The 15466-nt window shown below is 37.2% G+C and overlaps 1 protein-coding gene across 1 annotated transcript; it reads left to right on the forward strand.

Annotated features, from left to right (window-relative positions):
* The first annotated feature begins 2673 nt into the window (after positions 1–2673).
* LOC150089702 (atrial natriuretic peptide receptor 3-like) lies at positions 2674–14623 on the forward strand. The gene is made up of 4 exons (XM_090390080.1): positions 2674–3355; positions 3514–3680; positions 10020–10154; positions 14465–14623. Exons 1-4 carry the CDS (start codon positions 2674–2676, stop codon positions 14621–14623), a joined length of 1143 nt encoding a protein of 380 aa, XP_090246206.1.
* The last annotated feature ends 843 nt before the right edge of the window (positions 14624–15466 follow it).

Below are 15466 nucleotides of genomic sequence, written 5' to 3' on the forward strand. Positions count from 1 at the left end.
TGGCCCAGTTGCGATGGAGGGACCCAAAATCCATTATGTATTATCAAAACCATTCTTGAATATGTATTTGCTCCAGATATCGGCGTCAAGTTTTTCATCTACAAAGATAAATCAAATATCCTTCAAAATGTCTCAGCCATGAATCGAGTTTATGATATTAACTAGAATTTAATGAGTTCATTATGAAATACGAAATTAAATAATTAATGAGTTTGTGTAATTACTAACAGACATTGTAAATTTTCTGTCAAATCCAGACGAATGCGTTTTTTTTTTTTTTTTTTTGCATAACTATTTCTTTATTCTTTTGACAGAAAAAATTAACAAGTGATATAAATAAGATATGTAAATTTTAAAAATAATGTCACAGACAAGGGATTTACTCATTAAATAAACTTGTCACGGAACATTAAAACTGGAACCTTATTTTTGACCTAAAATATATTACTTACATCTTTAATTTGATAATTTTTTTTTCGAAAAATTTTACTTCATTAAAAAATATTTGAGAATGTATGCTAATAAATGTTAGAAGTTAGTACTATGGTTAAAAGTTTAGTATTCTTTCAAGAGATGGAAATATATATATTTTATTTATTTATTAAACTTGCCAGTCTTAGCCAGCTTTCCTAGAAACGACACCATCTATATAAAATACAATACAAATAATCTATGTAATATAATATAATATAATATAATACAATACAAACTGCCACTAGTTGGTTAAAATCCCTGGCACGTGTAACCGGACAAGGGAACTGCCATCACTGCATTTAAGTCATTCAATGCTTTGAGATCAATAGTTGGTACCATACCAAAGAAGGAAAGAACAATCCAGCTTGAACCACTGCATCACTTGTAGATCATGTGTAGCTATATGAAGAAAAGAATGAGCGAACCAGTCCACATCACTATAGGATGCTAACTATGATGGTTGCAGCAGGACAACACAAAGAAAAATATTACACAGGAATCACTGCATCTCAAGGAGATGCAAGAAAAGAGACGGAGATAGCATTTTTCTTTTCTAATAGAATTATAAGACTTGCATATAATAATATGCCTCGTGTAATAAACCAGTCTCAATTTTCTTTCAGAAATAAACCCTACAATCACATAATTTTTCCAACTATACACTATATTGAAGTTCACTATCTGTTCTTAGGTTCTGAAGAAATCTTGAAGGCTCTTCGTGAGAGTATAGTGGCTTTGCCACTTATTACCCCTTTGGAAAAGTTTAGGTTTGAATCCGAGACTGGAGGAATTATTCTTCGGTCGGCGGTTGTAGGTAGCCAATTTAATGGTGGGGGGGGGAGCACTAAGTTATAAGTCCCGTGATAATACGTGAATTATACCGTGTTAAGCTAAAAAGCAATCCAGGCTATGAGGCATCAGTATATTTTGTTTTGTAATTACGTGTATCCTTCGGTCGGTTTCTGTTTACTGGATGAAAAACCCGAGTTCCAGGGAGATAAAACCATGCCGCCCTCGCCTAAGACTAACTCATCCACGTTGTCACAAAAGTCAGTAAAAGTTCCTCGCATCATTGGTGAAATTCGATGGAATCTTTTCCACTCGGTGTGGGACATGGTGATTATAACCGCTGTGCTACTAGCGAGAGCCCGTGATAATACATTGAACTTTCATACCCTTTGTAAAAATGTTTTTAATGTCATAAAATTTACTTAGTATTTCTTCTGCTACTTATTATTATTATTATTACTAGCCATATAGTGCAAGGAAGCCTGAGGCTTATGCTGCACCAGCCAAAAAAAAAAAAAAAAAAATTTCTGACTTACCCTGAGAGAGAGAGAGAGAGAGAGAGAACAAGAGTTAGCAGTAGAAAGGAATCACCAAGAGAGGGAAGAATGATGATATCCAGCTCAGGACCCTGGGTGTGCCAATCCCATACTTACACAACTTAGTTTTCATATACTATTATTTTCTTACGCAATTTTAAAGGGTTTCTTGTTTTGTTTTTGTATGATTTGAGTAAATCAAGAAAATAAAATATGTCCAGAGAACGCGAAATTAAATTACAATTACAGAATCCCTGAGGACAGCACGGTGAGAATGGGAACAGAATTGTACACTCGCAGCACAAATACCAGAGAGAGAATCGTACCAAAGACGACAGACCGATTTTATCGAAAGACAGTAGGAAAATGAGATATGTGTCAGGAAATCTGTGAGAATTGAAACCAGTGTGAAGAACCTATTACTTTGTAGTGGATGAAGAGGAAAGGAACGGATAGGAAAGGAAGACACCTGCTTAGAGAAGATCTGCTGCAATGCACGCGCTGACCTTTTCTTTATGATGAGTCAGTGAGAAGCGGCAATTCGACGTGCGTGCGAAAAAGAACTAAGGAGGAGGAGGAACCTTACCCATCGAAAGGTTATTACACACGCAATCCTACCGTCAATGTTCAGAATTCGTCAACAGATCCTCTAATAGCTTATTGCACGTTATTTTCTACAGTCATCGTAAAAACTTTCCAAAGTGAAAAGAGGAAAAGAAGAATAAGAAGAAAAGGAACATAAGAGACACACCAAACTCCAGGCACTCGAAACGATTAGTCTGCTCAGAAGGATGGATGGGTTATCAAGCCTGCACGTGCTGTCTTATTCGCACGTTTAAGTGTGTTCGTAAAGCAAGAGAAGGTGAGAACTAGCATGGCTTGTCAAAAAGTGTTGTGTCTATTGCTCGTATACGTGGTTACGACAGCAACACAACACAGTCTGGACAGAGATTACATCTTCGATTCAACGATCGTCAGTATATTCGTGTCGAAATCGGAACTTCCGGTAAACTTAGAGGTTGTGAAGCCTGCCATGATACTGGCTACAAAAGCTGTCAGAGAGCGATATCCACATATCAAGTTTAACATCGTTTTCCGTAACGGCTCGACTTCGTGCACGGCCAACTTCGCCGGTGCTTTTGCCGCAGAGGAATATTACCTGCGTCGTGTGAATGCTTTCATTGGGCCGGCTTGCAGTCAGGCCCTCGATCCTGTAGGGAGGATGGCAGCCTACTGGAATGTTCCAATGTACACAGCTGGTGGAATCGACACCTTGTTCACGGAGAAAAAAGTCTTCTCCACTCTCACTCGACTTTCTTTCTCCCTTGATCGGGTTAGTAACTTCATCAGAAAGGTCATCGTCGAATTCAACTGGCATCACGTTGTTCTACTCGTCGACGAATCGGAGCTGACGGAGCAACTTATGAAAAAAAGCCTCTTGGAAGCAATGAAAGAAAACCTAGATTATGAAATAGAGATGGCAGTGAAAGAATATTCTAGACAGCAGGCTTTCAGTCTTACCAAACTTCTGGTGGAGGCGTCAAAAGAAGCAAGAGGTGAGATCGTGTAATTCGTATAATAATTGGGGTATTCCTTCCATATGAAACTTTAATTCGTTAAAGATCTTTTTTCATTTATTTATTTTTATTTATTATTATTATTTTTTTTGTAGTCTTCCATTCAATTCTCAGCCATTTCTTTCTATTTCTTGCAGTTTTTATCTTAATTGGCACCGGTGAAATGGTCCGTGAAATTCTTCTCGAGGCTTATGCACTACACATGGGGAATGGAGATTATGCATTCCTCAGTGTAGAACTCGTAAAGAATAAACAGTCCACCGGTGAGTTTTCGTGGTATCAAGCTGGTGATCAAAGGAATAAGGTAAGCATCTTTCTATTAAAAGCACGAGATTTAATGTACAGTACTCTATTAGAATTAGTATTGGAAAAATGGCAAGGAAGAAAATCCTATATAGTACATTATCGGGAGGGGGGGGGGAGCCATATATTTCATGTATTCAAATATAGTAGAACGTCATAAATGCAGCATCTTCGGGACCATAGCACAGTCCAGATTTTTGAAAATTTAGTTTTTTGAAGGTTTGGTGTCAGACAACGTTAACTACAAAATTGCATTTTGTTTTGAGACAATTTTAGCTTTATACAAATAGCAGTGCATATCATGTCATAAAAGTGTATCTCTCTAGTACTTTGCAAGTTAGCTTGGGCTAAAGCACATTTCTAGTAAACCAAAAAAATGTCAAATTACTTTTTCTTGGTTAATTACGAAAACGTTTAATACAAAATGATTTTGTAGTTAACGTTGTCTCACACTAAACCGGTGTTTCCCAACGTGGGTCCCACGCCCCACGTGGGGGAAATTTGATTGTTCAGGGGGGCAATTCAAAAATTGATCGTCTAGAGTTTAAAACAACCGCCTACTATGACTTAACTTGTACAAAAGAAGAATTGTTGGTAAAGTCTCTGTTTATTGCTCATACTGCAACTATCAATCGTACTCGTGAGGCTAGTTATGAAATTTCTTTACTCATTGCTAAATCTGGGAAAAATCATACTATAGGAGAGAATTTAATCAAACCATCAATATAGAATTTCTTAAAACAGTTCTGGAAAAAGATGACAAAGAGGTGAAAGCTAAGCCACTCAATAACAATACTGTTAGCGGAAGAATAGATGAAATGAGTGAAGATATTGAAATACAACTTGTTGGAAAGCTGAAAACAAGAAAATTCTCAGTGCAAATGGATGACTCAACTTTGAGAGACAGTGAAGCCGTACTGATAACTTATGTAAGTTTTATTGATGAAGGTAATTTTGCTGAAGAAATGTTATTCTGTAAATCGTTAGAGAGCACCACTACCTCCAAAGATATATATAATAAGCTAAAAAATTACTTAGATGACAATAATATACCAATGAAAAATATAACATCTTGCGCTGCAGATGGTGCTCCTAATATGATGGGCAAGAAAAATGGCTGCTTAAAATTGATGAAAGATGAGAATCCAGAAATGCTTCTTGTTCATTGTGTTATTCATAGGGAAAACTTGTGGCTCTTCAAGCTTTTTTGTGAAGAACAAAATGAAGACCATGTGAGACTTTTACTTCACACTGAAGTAAGGTGGCTCTCGAAAGGGAACTGCTTGAAAAGATTTATGGAACTATTTGATACTATTAGTGACTTTTTAAGTGACAAACCTAAAATGAAGCATCTGTTAACAGTCGATGGTAAAGCATTTGTGAGTTATTTAGCCGATATCTTTGAAAAACTAAATATATTAAATAAACAACTTCAAGGAACAAATAAAACTCTCGTCGATGCAAAAGCGAAGACATTTGGTTTCATTACATTTATTAAATTATGTCAAAAATATATTTGTAAAAAAAGTTTGAACAGTTTCGTTGTCTGCAAAAATGTGAAGTGACTGATACCGCTGTATTTGTTATTGTCGATCATCTGAAAATTCTGTCCGATGATTTAAAAGAAAGGTTTTTTTTGATTTAAAACAAATTGATTTTCCAACCTGGATGATGCAACCAATGTTAGTGGATTTGTCTGATGTATCAATGCAGTACCAAGAAGAATTCTCAGAAATGCAAAATGATGAGTCAGTTAAAACTTTATTCAATATAAAAGACGCGATGGCATGGCTTTGTGATGAAACAGAAATTAAATACCCAAATTCAACCAACTTTGCAAGAGAGCTATTGTTACCGTTTCCATCTTCATATTTAGCTGAATGTGGATTTAGTGCCATAAATGATTTGTTACTAAAGAAAAGAAATCGAATGGATATCACAATGTCTATTATATGTTTTGAAAATTTACTTCCTATTTTTTTCTTAATTTTTCCTAATGATTTCTTCCTAAAACCTAAGTCTCGTGTCCTGAACAAGTTGTAATTAGGCTTCATTTAGGGAATAATTCAATTTTTGAATATAAAAAATATATATATCGGTGTTTCCCAACGTTACATAGGGGGCATCAGAATTTTAGAAAGACTTAGGTGGGGCATGGTAAAAAAAAGGTTGGGAAACACCGCACTAAACCCTCGATATTCGTGGGTAATTCGTTATTTTTATTAGAATTCAGCGGTTCGTGAACCTCCAGGGGTTTGCGAGAGTGATCGGGGGGGGGGGGTTCGCATTAAAAAATCTGTAATGGCGGCTGCTTAGATTTACATAGGCACATTTTTGTAAATTACAGTACAACATAGTTTAATATTAATTTATAAATTAATAAATAAATTATAACCGAATAAATTAATAAATATTAATTTATTCTGTTCGGTTAAAAACTTATATTTAATTGTGATTTGGGTCATGCACCCTTACATAGCGAGTATGCACGACAGGATATTAGTGGTGGGGGATGATATTTTCTAATAAAAATTCAGAACTACAGTATTATGCGATTTCAGAGAATATAGGCTTAGTGGTTCGCGATAAAAATAGTATGCTGAAGGGGGTTCGCGAGCCAAAAAAGGTTGGGAACTAAATTAGATAATATAGTAGCTGTAATCCCCATAGACTCCATAGAACGGTCGAAATGTTAACCAGTACTGCCGGATGGATCTAGTGGTAATGTCTTTACCTAAGGAATAAAGATCGCCGGTTTGAATGATGCCTCCGGTATGGTTGGTGCGATTGTCCAATGTTCTTTAACATGAGGTATAAGTAGTGTGATATGATTTCAGCAGTCGAATTGCCTTGAAAGCTAAATAGATTCTACTGTACTACACTGCTCGACAAAATTAACAAAACAAAATGTTTTTAATGAATATTTTATTCGCGCCTCCGTTGGCAGGAGCAGTAGTGCGTAGCACACGCTTCTTGATTAGACCGGGGTTCAAGCCCGTGATCCACCAAATACGGAAGATGCAGAAAGGTCAGGGAATAACCACCGTATATCTCCCGAGCAATATGACCTTAGTTGCAAATGCTCCTAAAAACCAAATAACAAACAAACAAAAGACAGCAATATTTTATTGCGAACAGTTTCGCCGAAGGCGAATAATTGGCATCCTGCCATGCAAATTCCGAGTATCCAATAGAAATCTATCTAGCAACTTACAGAGTTGCATATTATGCAAATTATTCATGCTTATAAAAGCAAGGGTTGCGACCACATCACTTCATTCCTGTTCTTTGGCTTTTCAGTGGGATAGCCATATCTCCAGTACTCAGGATTGCAAGACATCGTCTTTTAGATGATTATTTGAAAAGGTAGGCCAAAGTTGAACGACTTGAAGCCAGTAGTTGCAGGCGGAGGTAGCACGTTGGCTTAATGTTTCACGCAGTGTCGTCTCAACACTGTGGAAGCAGTTTCAGGAGACAGGAACTATTACAAGAATAACTGGCTAAGGTCGCCGAAGGGCTACGTCAACCAGAACAGACCTCTACCTAGCTCTAACAGCAAGACAGTATCCTACGATATCCTGTCAACTGTCTCTTGAGGTTACTGCGGCCACAGGCGAAAAAATTTCCAACCGGACTGTGTTAAGAAGGCTGAACTGAAATGGACTCTATTCAAGGAAGGCAGTGGTTTGTATCCCATGAACCCCAACCACCGCAGAATTCGTCGAAACTGCTCGTCAGTTTGAGCGTGTTTTTTTTTTTTTTATGTTCTTCCCTCATGAAGCTGTCTGCAGGTTTTTTTTTTTTTTTTTTTTTCCCCGTGTTTGGCGCTGAGAGAGTTGTCAGTGCAGGAATTGAATGCAGCAGTCCTGAGGATTTTTTTTTTTTTTTCGCGGACTCTCAAGTGTGGGCTGCCTTGGAGCGGAATTCGATGGCACCTACCAGTCTTGAACTTCACTGGTAGGTGCGGGATTTTGGGTGCTGTTAATGCAGAGACACTGATATTGGAGCCGGGCCCGGTTCCTGTTGCCAGGGATGAGCGCACTGAGGGGAGAATTTGCCCATGGGGTGGCTGCTCCCTAGTGGCAGAATGGTCTGTTCATTAAACACTCAGGCCGTTTATAGGCGACAAGGTTTTTTTTTTTTTTTTTTTTAATCTTACAATCGGATACAGGAGATAGGAGTAAGACTGGGTGCCACCGTCGACAGGAGTATAGTGGCGCCTCCGTAGCCAGGTGGGCAGGAGCAGCAGTGCGTAGCACACGCTTCTAGATTAGGCCGGGGTTAGAGCCCGTGACCACCAAATATGGAGGATGCGGAAGGTCAGGGAGTGACCACGGCATATCCCCAGCCCGGATAAAGGGTGAGGGTTGGTGCCAGGAAGGGCATCCGGCCATAAAAATTTCATGCCAAAACAGTAAAAACGACCTCATATATAATGGGAATTCTTTATTAACAAAAACAACAAGCGGCCCCTAGCCAGAAACTGGCAAATCCGCTACGTACGTACATACATACATACATACATATTTGATAATAGAGAGCTATTAAGTGCTCAATAATTCCTATACTCTATTATATTATATACAATTACATACATTGATATACATAATCATGTTAATTACACTGTCATAAGTGTAATGAACCTGTACGGGTTTACAATGCAAATCACATCAGTATATATTGTGGCACAGGAACCACAAGACAGCAGTCTTTTTCTGCCCTAGGAAGAACGAAAACCACACCCACTGGTGGTAGTGCTATATCAGTGGGTGCTAGCTAATCCCATACCCACAGCTGCCCAAACTGGGGTGCCAGCTTAAAAAAAAAAAAAAAAGGAGATGGCAGGTGATATCAGTTTTAAGAGATATCGATAGACATTGCAGGTGTTGGGTTGGTTCCTTGTTGTTGATAGACTTGAGAAGAGTTGCTTTCTTTTGGTGAAAAAAGCAGAGCAGAATTGTTTTAGCGCTGAGAACGATTGAAAATTTTCAGTCAGTGCCACTTCATTTCCTTCAGAGAAGTTGCTGACAGCAGCTTGTAGTGTAGATCTGTTGTCGTGGTACAGAATGTGCGTCCAGGTTTCCTCAGCACCACACAAGCAGAGATTGGTGTCGGACAAGCCAAATTGAAATAGTTTGGAGTTGATGGAGCCGTGCCCAGTAAGTATATACGATGTTGTTAAGCTGGGAAAAAGGCGAGGACAAAAAAAAAAAAATTGTATAGTATGGAGGTTCTATAGTATTGAACCGCCTTAAATATTGAATAAGCCTTTTATTTCCTCAAGATTATTTTTTCCAGTAACTAATTTCTTTGTCTCAAAAAAAAAAAAAAAAAAACACGCTTTAAAATATTTAGTTTGCCCTAATTCTTGCTTCATTAAAATTTGATTTTTTACGTTTCTGTCAGTCGAGAAAAAGAAACATTCCATAATATTTTTTAAACTTTTAAAGCTGTAAATATCTCTGTTAGATCACCACACAGACGCCTAGCTTGCGGCCCCTCGTGGGTAGCATAGTTGGTATAATCGCCGTCCTTCCCACACAGGGTGGAAAAGACCCGAGATCGAATTCCATCAATGACGCGAGTAATTTTTATGGGTCTTTTTCACAACGAGGCTGAGTTTATCGGTCTCAGGCAAGGGTAGTATCCCCCCCCCCTCCCTTGGAAATTCGGGTTTTTCATCCAGCAAATCGATCCACAGAACACGCAATTTACAGACATTTTATAGACAGCTCAATATAGCCTAAATTTCTGATGCACCCCCAAAAAAATATATACTACAACCAACTAACCTAGTTTCCAGACATTGAAGCTTAATAAAATAAATAAAAAACTGGAAGCTCTCCTTGAGGGAGAACCTCTTTGCACTAGTGATCAATATCTTTGCTCTTCTTTCCCTTGACAACAATCACAGTTTATTCCAGGAAAATTAAGGTCCCTCCATTAACAATAATACACAGATTGATTGCAGACTCTAATTTGTCTTCACAAATTAATCTCATTTATTCATCACAGTAATTTTTCAATGGTACGCTTTTAGTTTCATTTTTGTTTCTTCATTGCTAATGTCATACAAGACTGATTCAGTATTGTCGTGACAGTCTCCTCTATTGGGCATGCTCTTCTCATCTTCTAAATCAGAGCGCTTCTTGATTAAACACACCTCTCTCTCCCAACACACGCACAAGCTGTTTGTTATCTTTCTATAAAGCTAGTTATGTTGTATCTACTAAAATTGATCAAAAAATCATTTATAATAATACAGAAATGATGTCAATGATGATTTATATCAGTTATGTCCATAATCAGTAATTGCACTTTTTACTTTAATCAACAACAGATAGCCCGCAAAATGTACGAAGCGTTGATGGTCATTTCTGTCCGAGTCCCTACCACTGAAGAATACCTACATTTTGTCCGTCAAGTACAGTCTCTGGCTGAAGCTGATAGGGGATCAAAAGTTGATTCCAGTGAAGTAAGTATTTGTGATCTGCAATGGGCGTGCCAATTAGATTCTAATGAGTACATCTATTATGCGTTATGATATGGAGGAGTAGTAATTTGTATTTACCCTTAAATCTTCTGTCCATAATCACTCCATTCTACTGAATCCTCATCTGTCATTAAAAATTACATTTCTGTTTATCTGAGTTTTCATACTGCAAGCATGAGTATCATCTCAATAAATCGTATCATACTGCAAATTTGCAACGCTAGTTTCGTGTACACGAATATCATTATGATTTAATCCGGGCTTAAGCAGTATCCCACCTAGACTATATTAACTTGTTATATTTCCTATAATTAATTTTTCATGCCAATCCTTTAATGATATCCACATATGCCTGACGTAGCCGAGTGGTCAGGTTCGAGAATGCATAGCACGCGTTTCTTGAGTGGATCGGGGTTCAAGCCCGTGACTACTAAATACGATAAATATTTGTATTGACGATTTAATGTAAACTCTACTGACTTGGTTGTCGTGCCGGAGTATAAACAGAAAATTTATTATTTATTTATATTCATATGGCTATTCAACTTGACTTATAGCAGGACTGACATGCCAGTGAGCGAAGATGCTTTTAGATTGCTCTACCATGTGATAGGCAATCAGAGCGACCTCAAAAACAGTGTTTTCCCGATGAGTTATTCCGTTTTCTTTCAGGGGGTTCAATTCGATCAACGAACACTCGCTTTTAAAATCACAACAGATTGGAGCAACAGGATCTGGGATGTTAATACGCCATACAACGACGCAAGTAGGATATTTCTTTGAGAGGCTGAGGGTCAGAGCCGCTGCGTTCATGTAGAGAAAATTACTGTTTTTTGTTTGTTTTTCGTTTTATCTTGTCTCTTTTGGAGGAAATGGACTAAATCCCACCTCCTGGGTGTGCTCCTGGTGTTGTAAAACCAACAACAGGGATTTTTTGCCTTATCTGCTACTGAGACCATAGCGCTCCAATTCAATCTAGTTCATAGGTTTCGCTTATATATTATGTATGAACCTGTTTGTATGCGCATGCGTTGTCAAATTAGAATGTTTTGCAGGTTGAAAAAAATGGAATAACTCACTGGGAAAAATCCAATTACCTCCTTAAAATTCGAATCCGTCATGTGACTCTTGCTATTTTATCCGCATGTTATCGAATAAAATCTGTATTACTTGTTCAAGTACGAAAGCTACATCAACTATTAAAATAAGGCTTGGTAACCCATCCTAATCTTTAAATTAGGATGGGTTACCGTTACATTAATATACTTGATTAAAAACGGTACACTAAATATATCATGGTTTTAAATAGTAAGTAATTTATGATATCTTATAATCTCTTAATTTAGTAACTACTCTCCAATCCATTAAGGTACATTTGATTTAATTAAGTAAAAACAAAAATAGTTCTTTTTAATGATGTTTTTTTTTTTTTCCCTCAGGAAATACCTTAGAGTTGATCCCATGCATTCAGAAATGTCCGGTAATTTTAATATTTCACCTTCAGCCTAAAGTTTAAACAAATAATGCTTATGCCATTTTATCTGCGAGTCATCAACTGACTCGCAGATAAAATGCCTTCCGAGTTAGGATAAAAAGAAACCAATGAGGTAGCAGAGCGCTTTGTCTTCACCCAGGAACTCATTCATATTTTATATAATGAAGAAGAGATTTCAGAAAGGCATTAATGTCGATTTTTTATGACAACCCCAAACACAGGCATTAGAATAGGGATTCTCAACAGGGCAGATATCGATAATTTACTGAGAAAAACAAGAAACAGGCTGAGCATGTCAGAACATGGGGACCTAAGGATCAAATTATGTAATTTTAGCCGGATACTGCATAGCTTATTGCAAAACATTAGCCAACTAACTCATTAACAATTAACGCTAAATGATTAAAATGGATATTTAAGGGGCTGTGATTTTTACAAAAATAAAATGGCAATAATAAACCAAATAATCATTTTTATTATGTTATTGGTAAGTAATCACGAACTGATTGTTACTTACTTATTTTATATTAAAAATATAAAATAATTATAATTATTTTATATTTTTAATAAATAATTAAATATTATTGACAATTTTTTTCTTATAATCTATCCATTAAAATTAAAACTTGTGTATCTTTTGGATGAGGGGGCTGATGAGGAAAAAAAGGTTGAGCACCCCTGCATTACAACATACAGTACTTAGTACCATGCATAGGTTGAAGGCTGAGAAGACACGGTTCTTGCTAACAGTAGATAGACTTGAATTTCTGTAACTGTAATTTTCGGGAAATACATGTGAAGGAAGGTTATTTCTCTGAGTTTGGAATTGGACAGTAAATTGATGGTAACTAGTTGCAGTCTGTGTTCAGACGAGTTTAAGAGAATGGGGGAATTACAGACGCCAATTCGGGAGAAAAATGCTCATGGCATGCATCACAAACTAAATGTCTGTGCCTTACAAAGTCTCTCCGTCACATAGAATGGAGAGACTTTGTAAGAGACAGGTCATTAATTAACCCAACTGCCCTCAATAGCGTGTAGAAGCTTGAGAGGTTTTTTTGGGGGGGCGCCCTTCCAGGTGTGGGAACGTATTCCATCTTAGGGGATTTGAAATTTATACAGAACAGTTTTTTTTTTAGGAAAAAAATAACGCTTTGAGCAAAAAAGAAACCCATTTTTTTATGCAGAGGAAGCAATATTTGTGATGTGCTTTTGCCAAGAGAGATCAGAAGTCAGGGTAAGCCTTAACAGAGTTACACGCTCTTCTCTAGAAATTTGAGTATCGTCGAAGATGAGCATTGGATCAATAAACTATTTTTGCGATAAGTAGGAAAAGACTGAATTGCAGAAGGATTGGAGGTAACCAAGTTCTCTTTGCAAAATTGGAGAATTACTTGGAAATCTGCATTTAAAGTAGTGGTGGATATTCTAGAAAAAAATGTTCTTGTTTATACTCCGGCACAACCACCAGATCAGTGGAGTTTACAATAAATCGTATTTAGCAGTCACAGACCCCGGTCCACTCAAAGAGCGTGTGCTACTGCACTCGCGCTCCTGACTACTCGGCTACGTCAATGCAGGATAAGGTTTCTGAAACTGGAAGGTAGAATGCAGTATGCTACCATCAGCAAAAGTAGGATAGGATTTTCAGTAAGTGGAAAAGGGTCACTAATATACAAGAGGAGAAAGAACAGAACTTTGCGGAACCAACATTAGTAGAGGACAGAGAACCGCCTACCATAACGGCAGTGAACGGTCAAAGAGAAAACTGAATAACCTATTGCAAAAAAAAACAAACAAAAACAACCTAGTCCACTTTATAAGATGGGAGCTTGTTTAGAAGATTTTCATGCTAAACATGAAAAATGGACTAACTGAGCCACATTGTGGAAGAGCCCTATTAAAATTCCTTATGTCGCTGACGGGATTCGAACTGGGATTGCTTCCACGTGGTGTGGAGAGGATTCTACCAACCATGCTACCCACGAGGATGAAACGTAATTAAGTTTATTTAAACTATTGTTGTTGTACGGTTTTAGGAGCATCAGCGTCTAAGGCCATATTTCTCCATGTATATTGCCTGTAAATTGCGTGTGTTCTGAGTTCGATTTTCTATTTGCTAAAACAAAAAAACCCGAGTTTCCGGGAGAAAAACCATGCTACCCACATCTGAGACCGACTAACTCAGCTACGTTGTAAAAAAAAAAACCCATAAAAATTCCTTACGTCATCGACGGGACTCTAACTCAATACCCGGTGTGGGGAGGACGGAAATTCCACCAACTGTGCTACTCACGAGAGCTTTAAATAAACTATCGACAGTAAAATTAGCATACAGCAGAACTGTGATTTACAATACATGATTATTTATGAGATGCTATAAAGTATATTATTTATCTTTGAATCCTCGTGGATTATATGATTATAATCAATAACCGTCCTCCCACACCAGGAAAATAAGGCCTCAAATCCAGTCAATTACGGGAAGAATTTTTATAGGTTTTTTTTTTTTTTTTTTTTTTTACAACGCGGCCGAGTTAGTTCCTCTTTGGAAGGAAGAGGATCTGCGTTGTTTTTTTCTCTCGTAAACTTAGGTTTTTCGTCCAGCAAACAGACAAAAGTGACCGAAGAATGCACCCAGTTACAGATACGTACAATATACTGACGCTTCATAGCCTTAATTTCTTTTGACAATTAACGCACATAACCTAACCACCCCTACATTTTTATAGATTATACTCTGCATATTTAAGCATTTATTCCGTTTGGACACTGATAATCACGTTCTATGTTACAGGTGAATCCTGTTATCGCAGCATTCTACGACTGCGTCTTGATATACGCCTGGTCATTAAACAAGACGTTGGAAGAAGGGGGTGATCCGACCGATGGAGCAGCGATGGTCCGACGAATTTGGAACAGTACGTTTATTGGAGGTAGGTCGAATCCCAATTAGATCATACTGAAAGAAAATTTTCGCATTGAGCCCTGGATTCATTTTACATTTATATGGATATTGGATTTATTTTTATTTATTTTATTTTCATGAAAACTGACTAATTTCACTTTGACTTTTACTTGCAAGCTTACTGAATAATGTGCTATAGAACAGGTCAGGTTATTATTTTAAAATGTATCACCTCTCCACAAAGTAATACGCTTAGTATATGAGTATCAATTTGTACGCTTTCTGTTTGTGCATTTTCCTGTTTCATTATACCTGAATCTCTGTGTTATATCGAACATCAGGATTCAGGAATAAAAACAACCTTTTTGTAGGTATCATGGTATGGTAAAATAAAACCTTTTCTTTGTCCAAACCTAAGTTAAGTTATTGTTCAGAATGGAACCTTAAGAAGAAATTCATTTCTTTTTATTCAAGGTAAACGCGAAAATACGCTAATTCTGTATATCTGAATTTTCTTGGACTGTTATAATATCAAACCATACTTATTCCTCCTTTTTCTATTTTTTGTGAACATAACTCCTACTAGGCCTGACTGGCGACATCTATATCGATGGAAACGGAGACCGCGAAGCCGATTACAGCTTGAATGATCTGGATCCGGAGACAGGCGTGATGAGGGTAAGAACTATATTTCTGTGATATATATATCATCCCTCCCTCAGTAAGAGGATAAATTGAGTTTCAATTGTATCCCATTACCGAGCGAATGTTTTGTATTCATCTTGGTTAGAAAATATTTTTTTTTTCTCTAGATTAGGTTCATTATAATGAAGATTAAAATACCTTAAAATCACTATAACTAAAATACTTACTAAGATAGATGCGCTTTAT

Source organism: Mastigoproctus giganteus, chromosome 2, assembly GCF_048544385.1.
Source record: "Mastigoproctus giganteus isolate SK-2022 chromosome 2, ASM4854438v1, whole genome shotgun sequence".
Taxonomy (NCBI): Eukaryota; Metazoa; Arthropoda; class Arachnida; order Uropygi; family Thelyphonidae; genus Mastigoproctus; species Mastigoproctus giganteus.